Source organism: Elephas maximus, chromosome 3 (genome assembly GCF_024166365.1).
Source record: "Elephas maximus indicus isolate mEleMax1 chromosome 3, mEleMax1 primary haplotype, whole genome shotgun sequence".
Taxonomy (NCBI): domain Eukaryota; kingdom Metazoa; phylum Chordata; class Mammalia; order Proboscidea; family Elephantidae; genus Elephas; species Elephas maximus.
The window spans coordinates 61,808,651-61,827,054 of NC_064821.1; the positions used below are offsets into that span (position 1 = coordinate 61,808,651).

Sequence of the window (18,404 nt, forward strand, 5' to 3'; positions counted from 1 at the left end):
GTCCAAATGGGAGTTATTATCAATGAGAGTGAGGGATGAGGGGTTAGGGACACAACACGGCCTCCTTGCTAATTTATTCTAACAGAAGTGAGATTCTGAATGGCTAAAATGAAACAAAAAAAATTGAATTGCTGAATATTCAAGTGACTACTTTAACTTGGGTTCATTAAACAAAAGGCAAGTCTTGCTTTCCAGTACCACTCTTAACTTGGCCAAGTGGTATTCCTGCTGAACCTGCTTTAATGAATAAGCTGAGCAGAGTTTATAATTGAAGGCTGGATACATCTGGAGACTCCTGCAGTTGGAAGTAGTTTGTTCCATTGAATAGGTTAAACATTACCCTTCTAACTGTGCTAGCACAATTCATTTGCTGCCTTAGCAGAATCTCTGTCTCCTGGGTGGGAGGAAAGTGTGTGGGCTTTGGAGTGAAGCCCAGCTCTGCTGGTGTCTGCCAGTGCTGTGTGGCGTTGGGCGAGAGGCTTGGTGTCTCTGAGCCATGGTTTCTTCATTCTGTGATGTGGGGAGAAGACTCCAGGGTTCACAGGCTCGTTTGGAGACTTTGACTGGCATAATATTTGCAAACCAATAGATGGGCAACTACTGCATCCTCCTCCAAGTTTAAGCTGCTCAGCCCTCAGCCCTGAGATGTTGGGGTGTCTGTAAGTCTAGGAGGGGAATCTGTCCCTACCTTGCCAAGTAACTCTGCCATTTTCTCTTACAGAGAAAGAAAAAGACCCCAATTACTGGCGAGTCCAGGCTCAGCAGACCCTGAAAAATGCCCTTGAACTTCAGAATCTCAACACCAACGTGGCTAAGAATGTCATCATGTTCCTGGGAGATGGTGAGGCCTGGGGGCCTGAGGGAGGGGCTGGACAGGCACGTAGTAGGATCCCGGGAAGCCAGACTGAGGTGAAGGGGTCTGTGCTGAAGGGCTGGGGCCCAAAGGGTGGGCATGTTTAAGGGGATGGGAGGGGCCAGGCTGTGGCCCCAAGAGCCACCCTCTGGTGCCCACTACCCAAGCCTACCTTGGCACCAAACTGGAGAGATACAGGTACCCAAGAAGGCTGATAGGAGAGCAGGGAGCTGTAGAGACTGAGGCCCCCTACTCCCTGCCACAGGGATGGGCGTCTCCACGGTGACGGCCGCCCGCATCCTCAAGGGTCAGCTCCACCACAAGCCCGGGGAGGAGACCAGGCTGGAGATGGACAAGTTCCCCTTTGTGGCCCTTTCCAAGGTGAGCCCTAGCCACAAGCCACCCTGGCCCCAACCTCTCACCTCTCAACTTGGCAACACAGGAGAAAAGGCACAGGACTGGCATCCTCTAGACCTGGGCTTAAGCCTACACATGCTGCAAGGTATTCAGTCCTCCTGGGTCTCAGTGGCCCCACTGTGAAACGAGGGCAGCAGGAGCTCCTTCCAGAGAACAGTGGAGCAAAATGCTGCCCAGTCCTGAGCCATCCTCATGATCCAAAGGGTTTTCACTAATCAGAAATAGATCACCAGGTCTTTCCTCCCAGTCTGTCTTAGTCTGGAAGCCCCACTGAAACCTGCTCAGGATCACAGCAACGTGCAAGCCTCCACTGACAGACAGGTGGAGGCTGCACACGAGGTACACTGGCCAGGAATTGAACCTGGGTCTCCTGCATGGAAGGCGAGAATTCTACCATGGAACCACCACTGCCTCATGACTGAAGTACAACATTACGTTTTCAAAAGTGCACAAGTATACAGCTTGAATTTTCACACACTGAACATACCTGTCTAACCAGCATCCAGATCAAGAAACTGGACATGACCACAGCTAGAGATCCTTGGGTCCCCTCTAGTCACCAGCCCCCGCCCTACAAAAATAGCCACCATCCTCCCTTCTAACAGCATAGATGAGCTGTGCCCGCCTTTGTATGCTGTATGTATGGAAGCCTCCAGCATATACTCTCGTGTCTGGCACTTATAATCAGGATTATTTGAGGCTCATCCGTATTGTAGCACGCAACATTATTTCATACATTCTCTCCCAAGGCGATTGAGGAAATTAATTGGGTTTAAGGCAATATATACTCAATGGTAGCTATTGTCATTGGTGGTGGTGGTGTGCCATCAACCTCCTCTAGACACTCTGAGTCAGGCCCTGGGCTCACTTCTGGGGGAATAGCAGAGACTGTAATGCTCTGCTTGTGCCTTCTAGTTGCTCACAAAGGAGCCCTGGTGCTAACTAAGAGGTCAGAAGTTTGAACCCACCAGCTGCTCCACGGGAGAAAAATGTGGCAGTCTGCTCCCTTAAAGATTACAGCCTTGGAAGCCCTACGGGGCAGTTTTACTCTGTCCTGTAGGGTTGCTATGAGTCAGAATCGACTTGACAGCCATGGGTTTAGTTGCTCACAGGCTGGTGGGGAAAGGAGACACACAGATAGTTTCAGGGCCTGTGCTAGAGGTCTGAGCGGGGGTGGGGTGGATGGCAGACAGCACCAGCCTCTCATCTTTCTGGATCCTATCTCCCTCTCACTACTTCCCCATTTCCCCATCTCTCCACACCTGCAGTAGCCCCCCTCCCTTCTTTAAGACTCACCCGTCTCCTCCCCACTCAGGGGCTCCTGCCACCCCAACCTAGAGAAAGGCCTCAGCTGACTCAGCCTGCTCTCTGCCCCCCCAACCCTCCACCGAACCCTCTTTTCTCTATATGTTGGAGACCTGGGTTCTGGTACCTTCCTGCTGTGCCGTGGCTGCCTGGGCACAGGGAGTGGGGCAGGAAGCAGGCAGTTAGATGGCTCTCAGGGGGACCTTGGTGGGTCATGCCCAGTCCCCGTGGGTGTGTGTGGGCAACAGTGTGGACCAAGACCTGGCCATGTCCTGACCCTCCTTTGTCACCTGCAGACATACAACACCAACGCTCAGGTCCCGGACAGTGCGGGCACTGCCACAGCCTACTTGTGTGGGGTAAAGGCCAACGAGGGCACCGTGGGGGTGAGTGCAGCAACTGAGCGCTCCCAGTGTAACACCACTCAGGGAAATGAGGTCACCTCCATCTTGCGCTGGGCCAAGGATGCTGGTGAGTAGGGGAAGCAGCAGAGAATGGGGCCCAGCTCTATGAACTGCCTGGGCTTCAGTCTTCCCAACTGTACAATGGGGAGATGGTTGAAAAAGATACTCTTGTGGGCTCTTCCAACTCTGATGTTCCAGGAGTCTGAAATATTCATGGAATCCCTCCCACGACAGGGAAGGCTAGTGGTTAGGGGTGGGTTCTAGTCTCAGGTCTGCCACTGCCCAGCTGAGACCCCAAGCAGACAACCTCATTTCCCTGAGTTTCTGGGTGGTGCAAATAGTTAATGCACTCAGCTGCTAACAGAAAGGTTAGAGGTTCGTGTCCACCCAGACGTGCCTTGGAAGAGGCCTGACGATCTACTTCTGAAAAATCAGCCATATGAAAACCCAACACATGGGGTTGCCATGAGTTGGAATTGACTCGATAGCAACTGGCTAACTGGTTATATCCATTTGCCTAGGCACGAAATGGGCATGAAAACATAGCCCCTTGTAGGCTGGATGTGAACAGGGAGTAAGATAATGTGTATAAAGGACCTAGCCCAGCTCCTCTTCCTCCTCCCTTGGAAGAAGGAAGGACTTGGGACTGGGGCAACCTGGCCCATACTCTCAGGAAATGTGGAATCAGGGTACGAGGCAGACTGATGTGGGTGACAGAGCCACACCTCACCTGCAATCCCTTGGAAGGGGCTCTTATGGGTGGGGGGCTTCCTGGAGGAGTGGGGTCTTGTATGCAGGGGAGGAGTCTAGCCCAGGTGCTCACAGCTAGAGAGCCATCAGGAGGATGGGAGGGTCACAGAGGCAGGGTGTATGAGCTGCCAGGGTACTTGGAAGCTACCCCCCATACTCTTTGTCCAGATGGGGTGACTGAGGCCCAGGCAGTCAGTAGAGCTCTTGGGAGACCAGGCTTTGGCTGGGAAAAGGAGGCAGTTTAGATACCCCCATCTCCAGATGATGTTAATCCCCCTTCTCCTGCACGCCAGGCAAGTCTGTGGGCATTGTGACCACCACCCGAGTGAACCATGCCACTCCCAGTGCTGCCTACGCCCACTCTGCTGACCGGGACTGGTACTCAGACAACGAGATGCCCCCAGAGGCCCTGAGCCAGGGCTGCAAGGATATTGCCTACCAGCTCATGCACAACATCAAGGACATTGAGGTGAGGGGGGGCTGGGGCCAGTGCAGGGATAGGGCTGGTCAGGTGGGTCCTGGGGTGGATGGGAGCCTTCAGGCCCAGGCTGGCCTAGGAAAAGCTGCTTGGCTTGGCTGCCCTCACACCTGGGAAGGCTCCCAGCCCATTAGGGGATTTGCGGTTGGGGCAGGGAGGCTCTGGGGGATTTCTCTGTGGTGAGGCTGGGGGTAAACCCTGGTGTGGCCACCACTACACCCCAAGGACCAGGCGCCCGGGGATTATTCCAAAAACTGGAACCTGGCTTGGCACCCCCTCCCTCCACATGGAGGGTGGGGGTCACACGATGGCCACCCGAGGTGAATACCTGCCCTCCACATTCACACCTGTGCAGACAGGATGTGTCCCACACACCTACCCAGCATGTAGACATCCACTTGGAAAAGAGGCATTGTGAACAATGGCTAGAGCAAACTCTCATTTTGAACTTCTTGGCTTCACCTGCTGGACCTACCATTTGCTAGCTTTGTGACCTTGGGTCAGTTACTTCACCTCTCTGAGCCTCTATTTGCCCCTTTGTGAAACCTACTTACCTCTATTAGCCCATTGCAAGAACTAGATTAGGCAATCTCTATAGAGAGTTTAGCACAGGGCCTGACATTTGGTGAAGGCTCAGAAAGTGGTAGTGTTTCTGCACGAGCCCCGTGTCCCTACTCTATAACACAAATCAACATACTGAGCAGGCCCACGCACACAGGCATAACACGTGTTCCCCTGACCTTGTCCACCTGATGCAGACTGGCCCCTACTCTCTGTTCTGAACTGCGAACTTCTTGGCTCGTTCCTTTTGCAGGCTCTTGTTACCCACCGCAGGGTGGAGTCAGGGAGTACAGCAGCGGGGAGAGAGATGTTGGCCCCCTGAGCCTGAAAAGGGGGCTCAGTGAGGCTCACAGAAAGCCCTCGGACCCCAGCCACCCCTCACCTCTGTTTCCCTCTACCTCCAGACCTGCCAGACCTGCCCTTTCCCTCCCCCGTGACCTTTCCCCCAATTTCTAGGTGCCACCTGGTGCCACCTGGTCCCTCTTCCAAGTTGTGGATTAAGCACCACCTTTCAGGACAAAGGAAGCCCTGGTGGCATAGTGGTTAAGAGCTACAGCTGCTAACCAAAAGGTTGGCAGTTCAAATCCACCAGGCACTCCTTGAAAACCCTATGAGGCAGTTCTACTCTGTCCTATAGGGTCGCTAAGAGTCAGAATTGACTCAACGACAATGGGTTTTCAGGACAAAGAACTCTGTGGACCTCTAGTGAGCAGACATTTGAGGCAAAGTCACCCCATCCTAGAGCAAATCCCTTCCCCTCCTAGAGCCTCAGTTTCCCCACCTGTGTAACAAGAACAAAGAGCCCCACCTGCCTCCTCCTGGGGCCATTGGAGGCCAAGATGAGGTCATGGATGTGAGAACACTTGTAGGACAAGCACAGGGTGTAATTACGGGTCTGCACTTTAGAGAGATTTGGCAGGCTCAGCCTGAGATGGGGAACAAAAGCTTGAGAGAGAGGCTTTTCATCTGGGGGTGTGTGGGGGTGCCCATGGGAGGGCTGCTGGGGGACACTCAGAGAGTGAGGGAGGGAGGGAGAGAAGAAAGAAGGGAAAGAGGTGGGACAAGTGTGAGGACTTTCCTCCCGTCTCCCTTCCCCTCTTTCCCCGTTCCTTTCCACTCAAGCCCCATTTTCCCCCGCATCTCCACCACCCAAAAGCCCCTCAGTCCCAAGGCTGTCCATGAAACACAAATCCTGGAGTCCGCCCTGAAAATAAATATCTCCTGCTAAAAAAAAAAAAGAAAAAAGAAGAAAGAGAGACACAAACCCAAACCCCAAAGCCAAACAGCAAGTCTGTTATTTGGGCGTTTAATGAGCCCGTGTGAAGTCTCTGCTGGGCTGGAAACGATGAGGCTCCGGCAAGAAGATTGGGGGCTTCATCTTCCACCCTGGAAATGCCAAGGGGTCAGGTTCTGTGGGAACACTGGTGGTGGGGGGAGGGACAAGTGACCTGGGGTCCTCTTCTTCCCCTCCTAGCCTCTCCACTCCCCGTGCTCCTGGCTGGAGCTGGAGCAAGGAGCCCGGCCCTCTGGAAACATTTTCATTTCTACTACTCCTGGCAGTGAGAATAGCTACCAGAGTCCCCATGGGCACTATGCTGGATTGCTGTATTTCCTCCTATGACACTCCTATGGGTAGGTGTTAGTTTCATTTTACAGATAAGGAAACTCGGAGAGGTTAAGTAACAGGCTCTGGGTCAGTAAGTGACACAGCCAGGATCCAAACCCAAGTGTGACACCAAAGCCCCTGGCCCTTCCAGTACCCCATGGTCCAGGCTGGTCCTGGGGCACCAGCCTCGCCTCCAACCCCTGCCTGGGCTCCTGGCTCCCTTTCCATCTAGCGGGCCCTGGGTTCTGAGGAGGGAAACAGGGTACAAGGTAGGGAAGGGGCTACGAAGTACCAGGCGTGGGAACAGTGGTGCTGGGGCCAGCCCCAGCTGGGTTCTGCTCTCCCAAGGTGTCAGCCGGGGCAGTGGCCTGGGACAGAACCTGTGGTGACAGGAGGACACCAGTGTGGTGGTCACCACGGGCGGTGGCTGTTTTGCTCTTGGCCTCCATCTTAAAAATAGTCAGGACTTCAAACATGGTCTCCCAAGGAAAACAAACAGCCCCGCGTCCATCCGCCCACGCATGCCAGCCAGGGTGGGTAAAATTAGCCTGGCAGTGATTACACAGACAGTGAGTCCCAGCCCCACTGTTTGCCCAGGCTGCGGTGGGCCAAGCGGCTCCCAGCTGGGCTGCCCCAAAGACCTCCCTGGCTGGGGCCTCTCGCCTTCGGGCATCTGCCTCACTGTGGCGAGAGGAGGCTCTTGAAGGCCCTGTTCTCAGCTCTACGGACACAGCATAACTCTGGTGCCAGAGTCAGAGAAACCGTAGGTTCAAATCCTGACCCTGCTGTTTACTAGCTGTGTGACCCTGGGGGACAGAAATCACCTTTCTGCGTCGGTCTTTATTTGGAAGAAAAGGTGGCACAAGTCCTTTTGCAGCTTTGCTATAAAGTTGAATAAGATGATGTATTTTATCACCGTGCGGTGAGCACTCAATATGTGGTATTACTCTTATAAAGCGGGAGGTGTGCGTCAGGATTCTGAAAAGCCAGTTAAGGTAGGCTATTGGTGGGTGTCCTTAGGTGGTGCAAACTATTGGTGGGCTTGGCTGCTAACTGAAGGGTTGGAGGTTCAAGTCCACCCAGAAGTGCCTCAGAAGAAAAGCCTGGTGGTCTAGTCCCCAAAAATCAGATACTGAGCACAGTTCTCTCTGACACGCATGAGGTCACCATGAGTTGGAATTGACTCGACAGGAACTGGTTCTGCGTTATTGGTAGCTCCAATATTTCATGCCAAAGCCCCAAACCACAGCCCCAGGAGACTCATGATTCCATCTTCTGGGTCAGAAGGAAGTTGATTTTTCTCTCCAGGCTGGGAAAGTGAAAGCTCAGAGAGGGCAGGTAGACTGAAGTCGCCGTGCTGGATATGTGTCCACACCATCTCCAGGGTCAGGCTTTCTGTTTCTGGGTTGGGGCCACTGGGGCTTCCAGATGCCTTGGACCCCAGGGTACTGATGGCTTCTGTCCCCTTTAGGTGATCATGGGAGGTGGCCGGAAGTATATGTTCCCCAAGAACAGAACCGATGTGGAGTACGAGATGGACGAGAAGGCCAGGGGCACGAGGCTAGACGGCCTGAACCTCATCGACATCTGGAAGACCTTCAAACCGAGACACAAGGTAACACATCCAGGGGCCAGATGGCTGCAGAGGTGGCCCGCGCTGTGGTGGGCTGGGTGGCCCCTCTCTGAATCTCAGTTTTCTCCTCTGTAAAATGGAGATTATAATTCTTACTGCAATAGGTTTTTAATGGGGCTCTCGGCTGGGCTAACAGAAACCTGAATGGCACATAGTAGATGGTCAAGCAGCTCCTTTCCTCAGAGGAAGGCATCTGAGAGGGCTAGGTGATACTCAAGAGGGTGGGCAGGGAGTGACCTGAATGGATATTCAGTCAACCTGAGCACCTATTGTGTGTGGGGCCCATGGCTGGACATGAAATACACAGGATGAATCAGACGGTCGAGGAAAGAAACAAACTTGGGAGTGCTGTGTGCCGGGTTGGTAAGAAGCCCGTGGGCCTATGGGATCAGAGAGGGACAAACCACAAGGGAGAGGCAGAGAGCCCTGAGCTAGCACGATGGAGGTGCCCAGGAGGGGCTGGAGAAACACCTGCTGTAGGAGGCAGTGTTGGGTGCAGGGCTTTGAACTGGTTCATGAGTTCAACCCCCTGCTGAGAATTTGCCTTTCTAACAAGTTCCCAGGTGATGCTAATGCTGGTGATTAGGGACTGATTCTGCGAACCGCTAGTAGAGCAGTGGTTCTCAAAATTTATTATACTCAAGAATCATCTAGAGAGCTTGTTAAAATGTAGATTCTGATTCGGTATATCTGGGGTGAAAATGCAAATTCTAGAACAAACCAGTTTGAAGCCCTGGTTGGGTGGTGGGCCAGGGACGGTCGTGGGGATCGGGGCGGGGGGGCATCAGGCAGCAGCAGCAGGCAGTATGGCCCATTTGGCTGGGGAGGGAGGCTCTAACAGCTTGAGGTGGAAGCCCTGAGCAGTGAGCTCACTTAGACCAGAACAAGGGAATGGGCTGGGAGAGGCTGGGCCCGTGGGAATGGCCTGAGTTCTGAATCCTTGGAGAGGCCGCTTGTTCTTTAAATCTGTGGCTGCCTGCCGGGCACGGGGCAGCTGGGGTCTGGAGATGACTGTGGTCAGGGCTGAAGACAGTGGGGAGCAGTCTTGCAGCCACTTTGATGTCACTCTGGAGTTGGGTTTCTGAGGGTTCCAGGACTGGTCCTCAGGGAGGCCTCGTGGGATGGGGCTGGGCCAAGAACACGGTGGAGGCCGGGGCCCGGGAACGGGCCCCATGGAGTGGAGTAGGAGTGGTTCAGTAGCTTTAAACTCTTTCCATTCCTTCTGAGTCAGCCCAGGCTGAGCCAGAGCCTCATCCTGGCCCAAACCCAGGAGACACGTCCCCTTCCAGCCTCAGTTTCTCCACATGAAAAATGAGGCCAGAGTTTAATCCTTCCTGCCCAGTCAGGGTGCTTACCCTGGAGCTCAGTCTAGCCTCCCAAGATGGAGAGAGAGGGCCCACACACCTGTCCTGGGGTTGGATGGACCTGACAATGTGTCACCATGGGGCCCCAGATAGGCCATGCATTTCTAAAAGGAAATTCCTTAAGAGTAGATTTAACTTAGTCGCAGCATCATCTGTGTGCCTCAGTGTCCTCATCTGTAAAATGGGAATAACTGTACATACCTTGTAGGGCTGATGGGGGGATTAAATGAGAGCCTCCTTGGTGGAACAAGGATACTTCTGGCCACTTCCGGAGCCTTATTTCCTTAGTCTCCCACCTTCCCCATAGCAGCCCCTGAGGGTATTCCAAGGAAAAAGTTTGAAAACCACTGATCCCAATGCCATGGCCCAGAGAAAGCAAGGCATTTTCCTAAGGACATACAGTTGATTCTTGGCAGTGCCGGGACCCCCAGTCCAGGCCCTGAATGGTGCCATCTCCTGGCTAAGCTGGGCCAGCCACTTCCTGTAGCCTCCCCACCCTGGAGAAGCAAGACTTCCTCTCCTCCTCCTAGACAGGTTCCCCTGGGCAGACCTCAGGCTTTGCTTCCTCCTTGGCTTGCCATGCGCCTAGAACACACACAGCCCACATCCCTCAGCAAGTACTCCTGCCCCTCCCTTTTGCCCCATGATCCCCCTGCTTGGAACACACTCCCTCTTGATCCCAGGCTGATCAGTTCCTACTTGACCTCCAGGTCCCCGTTAGAACATCACCTCCACCAGGAAGCCCTCCCTGATCCCTGCATCTGGGGGTCTCCTAGTGTCCCCCCCCAATTCTTGTCACCTACATTCTAATTGCCTGTTTGTGATTTCTTGAGGCCAGCAATAGTAGGTGTTCAGGGAAGGGTTGTTAACTGAGTGAAGGAACAAATAAATGCCTTCCTTCCGGCTCCCCCAAGCCCGACACATGCTGAGACAGGCCCTTCCTTCTAGCACTCCCACTATGTCTGGAACCGCACAGAGCTCCTGACCCTCGACCCCCATGCCGTGGACTACCTCTTGGGTAAGTAAGTAGAGTGGATGGAGCTGAGGGCACAGCTGATTGCCCGTGGCCAGGGCTGGGTGAGTCTGGCACCTAGGGTGAGATCCCAGCAGCCCCGCCCCCGACATGGGGGCCTTTGACGTTGGGCTCCAGAGCCAGGCAGGAGGTTCTGGTTCATGAAATCAGGCCTGAAATCTGATGGCTGTGCAAGGTGATTAACCCCATTGGGCAAAAGCAAAACAAGTTCAGAGAGGGAGAGTGAGATGCGGCATGCCCCACAGCTGATTAGAGTTTGACCCTGTTTGGAAGCTGGGTCTTGAACTTCTCCTGGGCTGATGAGAGGGGCCCTGTAGTCAGCTCTCCTGTGTAACCAGGTGGAGAAGCCAGCCATGTTGTCTCTGCTGGTCCTATCTGGGGACTGCCTCCCCTCCCCAGGGTGCGGGGAGCAGGTGAGGGCCCAGGAACAATGCCAGGCTTGGAAAAATGAGGCCCTGAGGTGGAGGGCCGTGCAGGCTGGGTCCTGGGATCACCACGCAGGTATCTGGGGCCTCTTTCCACCTGGCTATGGGTGTAGAATTCAGCTCTACCACCTATGAGTGTGTGACCTTGGTCAAGTGATGTCTCCTTTCTGTGCCTCAGTTTCCTCTTCTATGCAGTAGGAATAATGACTCATCTCTAACATGGGGGTGATGATAGGACCTACCTCAGGATAGGTGTGTATCTTCCTCTCTGTTTGTGCTTACTTGTCTCCGTGCCTAATCTGCTCTGTTTATATTACAAAAGTGGGTAGGTTTAAGACACACTCTACACTGATATGGCCACATGAACATGACAGAGAAAACCCTATTCCCAAACGAGATTATATCCGTAGGTATACGGGTTAGGATTCCAACATATATTTTTTTTTTGGCGGGGTCTGGGGAGGGGAGGAACACAATTCAATTCATAACGCATGGGTTAGCCCTACTCAGTGTAGGAGGGAACCACACTAGAGCGTGAATCCCAGGAGACGGGGATCATTGGGCACCATCTTGGAGGCCAACACCCACATGCTTCTAAAGAGCACGAAGTGAGCACTCTCCCAATTGGAACTATGGTTTGGCTGTGCACACACTCCCGGAAGGGCAGAGTGTTCTGGCAGGGTGGCAACACCAACACGGTACATACGGAGTTCTCACACATGGAACCCAAAGAATGGATCACTAGCCCCATTTCACAGGTGGGAAAACCAGCCCAGTGAGCAGAAGGGACAGTGACCCCAAACCCTCTGCTGTTTCACTACACAGGTTACTATGCCTTTCAAGCCTGATGTGTAAACACACACACACACACGCATACAACCTGCCCCATCAGGACAGGACACATCCACTGCCTTAGGGCCATGGTGCCTTGTCCTGGCCCCCCAGGCTGGGGAGAGGCTAGTGGATTTGAATTCCAGTTCTGCCATTTAGCAGCTGAAATAGCAAGTTACTGAACACCCCCTGAGCCTTAGTCTCCTCCTCTGCAAAATGGACATGGTGACGACCCCACAGGCGGTGGTTGTGAATATTAAAAGAGGTAGCATTGCTGAAGCACCTGGTACAGTTCTGGGCCCACAAGGGCTACCAGATAAGCTCCCTTTCCCTCATTACCCTATAGCCCCAAGTTGGTTGTGGGGAGCGTTGTGTGTCCCCTGAGGCACCCCAGCTGTCTCAGGGGTCCTCACAACAGAATCACGGACTCTTACCATCCAGGCCCCCGTGTGTCCTCCTCAGGTCTTTTCGAGCCAGGGGACATGCAGTACGAGCTGAACAGGAACAACGTGACTGACCCGTCACTGTCCGAGATGGTGCAGGTGGCCATCAGGATCCTGAAGAAGAACCCCAAAGGCTTCTTCTTGCTGGTAGAAGGTAGGGACCCCAGGCCTGGCTGCACGGACGCTGCCCTGGAGCCAGGGCTACTGAGAGGGGAGCTCTGATATATGACCCTGGGCCAGGGGACTTGGTGTCCAGCTCTCAAAGAGAACTGTCCCAACATGGGGCAAGTGGGAAAATTCCTTTGTGGAGGGCGGGTGAGGCATGGATTGTGGGATCCTAGGTTGTTAGCTCCCCAGCCCAACAAGGTCTTTTCCTTTGGGCATGGAGAGGGTATGCTAGCCTTCTCAGGTTAGGAAGGCTTCCTGAGGGAGGAGGCAGGTTTCTTCCTTTTGGATTCCCCCCAACCAGGCCTGGCTGTGGAGGGGGAGCAGCCCTCAGGCCCTTGGCTTTCTAGTGCTGGATGTTGGGCCCAATGTTCACAGGGTTACCAGTGCTGTCATGAGGCCCCCGAGTCAGACTGGAGCTCTCCTTCTTGTGCTGCCAGCCATAGGCTGCATAACCTTTACCTGAAAGTTTCTGCAAAATGAAAGTAAAAACAGTTCCCCTCTCACAGAGGCCTTGTGAGCCTCCACAGCATCCTGAGACATACACTACTTGGAACAGGGCCCAGCAGAGAATACAAACTTCAGTGTCTGTATTAATATCATCATCCTTAGTATATAATAGCTAAGGTTAGTAACAATAGGAAATGTGAGGAAGTGATAAAGATTCCAGAATCTTCCAATGTTCTAACAGCCATTGTCCTCTGTGGTTCCTGATGTTGCCTCCCTGGGATTCACAGGTGCACACACACAGTCACTCACATGCATGTGGACATACTTGCACATGTAATCTCACGACACACATACACACACACACAGGTCCCTCCGCCCTCTGGAGGCTGGTGGCCGCCAGCCCAGCTTAGCTGCTTCCTTGCCAAATCCTGGGGTTCCCACTCAAGCATGGCGGTCTTGTCCTGGCCCCTAACAGACTTCTGACGCCAGGAACCAGCGGTGGTGAGCATGGCCTCCCCCGGGAGCAGCAGTCTTTGAGAGCAGGGCTAGGGCTGGGCCTGCCAGACCAATTGCTCCCAAAGCCACAACAAAGGGAGGACCCACCCTACCAGGCTGCCAGGCCACAGCAGTTGACGCCCAGGCTGGTGGGAAGAAAGGGCAGCCAGGCAGCCAGGCTCCATGACCCTCAGAGCTGGAAGTGTCCACCCAGGCAACCTCATAAAGAGGGGAAGGTGCCCCCAAAGGTCACACAGCACTAAGCCACTAGGAAAGCTTATAGCCAGGCCGCCTGCGCTCCTCTGGGGGAGGTGGGATAGGATTCGGGCTTCCAGAGGCCTATGGAAGCCTGCTGTGAGTACTGACCAGGCATCAAGGCCTTCCACCACCTTTTAGGTGTGGACAGTTCCTAGGCTTTATGGGTTGAGGGGATATATTCACGGTGGAGACAGAAAAACAGGAGCTTTAGAGTGAGTCACACCTGAATTCAAACCCTAGCAAATTCACCTTGGTCACATGACTTCCCAGGTCTAGCCCTCAGTTGCTCCATCTGTCAATGGGGCTAATGGTACCCATCTCTACCCAGGATTGTTGTGAAGCTGAAATGAGACATCAGTTTGGTATTTCTGGCGCATAGTAGGTATTCAGGCATGCTGGTTCCCCTTCTCTACCCACTGAAGCAAGGATGGAGAGACTTCATCTCACGTACTTTAGACACGTTATTAAGAGGGACCAGTCCCTGGAGAAGGACATCTTGGTTGGTAAAGTGAGGGTCAGCCAAAAAGAGGGATACCCTCAGAGAGATGGATTGACACAGTGGCTGCAATGATGGGCTCAAACATAGCAACGACTATGAAGATGGCGCAGGACTGGACAGTGTTTCATTCTGTTGTATATAGGGTCTCTATGAGTTGGAACCAACTCAATGGCACCTGAAAATAACAACAACCCCCCTGAAGTCTTCAGCGACTCCTTCAAGCAGCTAAAGACAGAGAGCTGGGACCAGAGTAGGGTGGTAGGAAGAACACACACTTTTCTGCTTGGTGAATCTGCTTTGAAATCTTGGCTCTGCACTTTCCGTACGTGTAACTTTGGTCAAGAGACTCTCCCTCTCTGAGCCTCTGTCAAGGTTGAAGGGCTGCAGAAAATGCCCAGTGTGGTGGTTGGCACTATGTAGGTACCCAGTGAAGGTGACTGCCTTCCCCTATCAAAGAAAGGCTAATCAATCTATAGAATGGTGGAGGGTAGGGATGCGGATCTTCTTCTTCCTCCCCCCCTCACTCCAGGCCTTTGCCTTGGTGTCCCAAGGAGGCAGGATTGACCATGGGCACCATGAGGGCAAAGCCAAGCAGGCCCTGCACGAGGCAGTAGAGATGGACCAGGCCATCGGCCAGGCGGGCACTATGACCTCTCTGGAAGACACACTGACCGTGGTCACTGCTGACCACTCCCACGTCTTCACCTTCGGTGGCTATACCCCCCGTGGCAACTCCATTTTTGGTAGGTGGGCCTCCATTGGAGTGGGCACTAGGCACTCTCAGGGTCTGCTATCTGCCCATCTGGGCGTAGAAGTGGAGTGGGAGAGCCAGCAAGCCCAGGGCCCGGCACATGGTGGGGACTTGGTGATAACTGGGTGGGAAAGAAATGTTACTGATGGGTGGTGAGAATACAGGATGAGGGATGGAGTGAGTTGAGTGGGTGATTGGGTGAATGGATGGGTGGGAGGGTGGGTGGCTACACAGAAGATGGATGGACAGAAGAATGGGAGGGAGGATGCATAGATGGACAGTAGACAGAGGAGGATGGGTGGGAGGGATGTGAGCTTCATGAGAACTGGGGATGGTTGGTTAGAAATCAATAGGGTTTAGAAAGTAGTTTAATGGAGGTGGTTTGGGCCCAAGTTGGGGACTCGGGGAGCAGATTCCTGGTGCTCCAACATGACCCCAGGACCACCCCCTTCTATGCAGGTCTGGCCCCCATGGTGAGCGACACGGACAAGAAGCCCTTCACTGCCATCCTGTACGGCAACGGGCCTGGCTACAAGGTGGTGGGCGGTGAGCGAGAGAACGTCTCCATGGTGGACTATGGTGAGGCTGCCAAGGCCCAGGACTGGGAGGTGATGAGGCTCCCTGCTGGGTGGGCTTGGGGCAGCGTATATAGGCTTATGGGCAAGGTCAAAAAATATGGGCAAGGTCAGGGGTGTCAAAATAGCCAGGACTTGAGTCAGAATAATCTTAATCCCATTCTACAAATTAGCAACTGTGTGATTTTGAGCATGTAACTTCCACCTTCCCCAGCTTCAGTTTTCTCCATTCTACCTCCCTAGGTTGTCTGGGGCATAAGATGAGTGTGAAAAGCTTAGTATAGTACCTGGTACTTGTAGGTGCTACATATGTTACACCGCCATTTTTACTGGCTGTATAACATTCCAGTATATGAATTTTCCAGTTTGTTCATTCATTTTCATATTATTGAATAGTTATTTGTTCTTGGCACTCCCAGAGACCCGTGGGGGCCTGATGGTCCAGCCTTTGGTAAGAGGCAAACCCCATTCCTTCATTTGATTCTTCCCTCCTAATCCAAACAGCCTACTAGTTACCAATTTTCATCAAGTCCATTCTCTGTGTGTCAGAGTAGAACTGTCCTCCAGAAGGCTTTCGATGGCTGTGATCTTTTGGAAGTAGATCACCAGGCCTTTCTTCTGAGGTACCTCAGGGTGGATTAGAACTGCCAACCTTTTGGTTAGAAACCGAGAGCTTAATTCTTCGTGCCACCCAGGGACATAACAGCCCTGATGAGGTTAATCTTCTCTTTTGGGGGGTTAGAGTGCAGGCTTCTGATTAAGAACAGACTCAGGTTCGAATCCCATGGCCTTGAGCAAAATGATGTCACTGCACTAAGCCTCGGTTTCCTCTTCTATAAAATGGAGACATTCAAACCAGCCTGGAAGAGGAAAAGACAAGCTGCACACATATCACCAGGCCCCTGCCTGGCAGCCTCTTAGTAAGTGTTTCTTCTGGCCTGCAGCTCACGACAACTACCAGGCTCAGTCGGCTGTGCCCCTGCGCCATGAGACTCACGGCGGGGAGGATGTAGCAGTCTTCGCCAAGGGCCCCATGGCACACCTGCTGCATGGCGTGCACGAGCAGAACTACATCCCCCACGTGATGGCTTACGCAGCCTGCATTGGTGCCAACCACAACCACTGTGCCCTGGACAACTCGGCGGGCAGCCCCTCTCCAGGCCCCCTGCTGCTCCTGCTGGCCCTGCTCCCTGTGAGCATCCTGTTCTGAGGGCCCGAGGCCCAGGCATACACCAGCCCATGACAAATGGCCAGCCTCTCCTCCCCACCCAGGGCTGCCCTCCTGCCCAGCAGCCCACACCTCAAGGGGCAGGGAGGCAGAGGCCTATGCAGACTCCACAGCTGCCAGAAGGGGACCCAGGAAACCAAAGTCTGCCGCCTGCCTGGCTTCTCTCTGGAATCCTCCACTGGGGCCAGACCAACTCCTGGCCCTGACCTCTGCTCCCTCCCCACTGCCCCTTTGGCCAACAGGGTAGTTTTCTCTTGGGCAGGCAGAAAGCACAGACTGAAGAATTCTCAAAGCATCTTATTTTTCTAGCAAACTTACTTTCCCAGGCCTGGAGGCCCTGAACCCTCCATGGAACATTCCGGATCCGATGCACTCATTCCCATCTCCTTCTCCCTGGAATCCACCAGGCCCCATCATGCTTATGTCCCTGCCCCCAAGCCTAGCCCTGCTCCAGGGGAAACTATGTCCCTCTCCTCAGGACGGAGTTTGCTCACTCATTCATTCCAAGGCCATTTGGGGTTCGGTTCCCAGGAAGTCATCTCCTGAGACTGGTCCCCAAGTCTGGGTGGCCCGGGCTGGGAAGAGCAGGCCTGGTAGAACAGACACTTCTCAGCACCCAGCATGCATGCCAGCTCCTCTCTGAAGTAACTCTCCTGTTTGGAAGGGCAAAAAATTTTCTCTTTTTGGTGTTGGTTAAAACGGAACTCAAAACATTTAAATAAAACTTTCCAAATATTTCTGAAGACAGAGCTGAGTCTTTGTCTTTGTGGCCAGTGAGGAGTAGACTGAAATTAGTTCATTTCTCTGGGAAGAACTGGACTTGAGACCAAGGATGGGGGATGGGTGAGGGCAGGGAGAGAGGGGTCTCCTGCCGAGTGGGTCCTTTGCCGCTCATATTGCTTTGTGTCTCTGTGGCTCAGCTTCCTTATCTGTAAAATGAGACACTCCACTCGTGCGTTGCTATTAAGGATTAAAGAAGAGTTCCTCTATGCTATGAAACCCACAGAGAGAACTTCAAGGACCTCATGACCTCAGAACTGCATGTATGGCCCATTGTAGCTATTCGTTCATTTCGCTCGTTCAACAAATTTTGAGTATGTGCTAGGCATTGTGCTAGGTCTTAGTTTAATGGTGACCAAGACAAACACGCTCCTCATCCTCAAAGAGCTTACAGCTTAGCTCAACTATTGGGGTTTCCTTTTTCATTCCTGATTGTCAAGAAGGGGCAGTGGAGTCAGAATTGTGCCTGACATTGGGAGCATATGGAGTTCCCTAAGTTTGCTCCTTTTGCCTCATTGGAATGAAAATCTCTGTAATAATAATCACAGCAATGAACACTGATCACTTACAGTAGGCCAAGCTCAGTGCTTGATGCTTTATATTCAGTTCATTTAATTCTCACTAGGAAGTAAGTCCTCATCATCCACATTTATAAACAAGAAAACCAAGGATGTGGGAAGTGATGCGATGGCTCAATGTCCTCCAGATAAATTGTGAAGCTGGCATTTGAATCCAGGTCTGTCTTAATGGCACGTAATCACATCTTTTATTTGCTTATAATGCATTCCCAACCTCCTGCCAACCAGGTTCTCAGGCAACTAATACCACCAACAAAAACCAAACACACTGCTGTCGAGTCAATTCCGACTCATAACAACCCTATAGGACAGAGTAGAACTGCCCCACAGAGTTCCTAATACCACAGACCGGTTAAATGTGAACTCAGAAAGATGAGAAACCATGTCAGAAGTAGAATCCTTCAGGAATGAAAATGCAACTGAGCAGAAAACTCCTCTCTGAGCTTCCTAGCGGCCCTGGCAAAAAGGGACGCACAGCCAAGCTGATGCTGGGGTAAAAAAATAAAAGGACATGCATACATT

At 52.9% G+C, this 18,404-nt stretch overlaps 1 protein-coding gene across 5 annotated transcripts in view; it reads left to right on the forward strand.

Moving 5' to 3' along the window:
* ALPL (alkaline phosphatase, biomineralization associated) overlaps nucleotides 1-17,271 on the forward strand; it is a 68,375-nt gene extending 51,104 nt beyond the window's left edge. For 4 of the 5 annotated variants that reach the window (XM_049878181.1, XM_049878180.1, XM_049878179.1 and 1 more), the window contains 10 exons: nucleotides 722-841; nucleotides 1,119-1,234; nucleotides 2,872-3,046; nucleotides 4,023-4,198; nucleotides 7,846-7,989; nucleotides 10,320-10,389; nucleotides 12,123-12,257; nucleotides 14,522-14,713; nucleotides 15,181-15,300; nucleotides 16,241-17,271. In XM_049878181.1, the coding sequence (XP_049734138.1) occupies nucleotides 722-841; nucleotides 1,119-1,234; nucleotides 2,872-3,046; nucleotides 4,023-4,198; nucleotides 7,846-7,989; nucleotides 10,320-10,389; nucleotides 12,123-12,257; nucleotides 14,522-14,713; nucleotides 15,181-15,300; nucleotides 16,241-16,506 (1,514 nt within the window). In that variant the 3' untranslated portion in view covers nucleotides 16,507-17,271. Of the gene's footprint in view, nucleotides 1-721; nucleotides 842-1,118; nucleotides 1,235-2,871; nucleotides 3,047-4,022; nucleotides 4,199-7,845; nucleotides 7,990-10,319; nucleotides 10,390-12,122; nucleotides 12,258-14,521; nucleotides 14,714-15,180; nucleotides 15,301-16,240 lie in introns of those variants that run through there. The other variant, XM_049878183.1, reaches the window with a different exon arrangement.
* The last annotated feature ends 1,133 nt before the right edge of the window (nucleotides 17,272-18,404 follow it).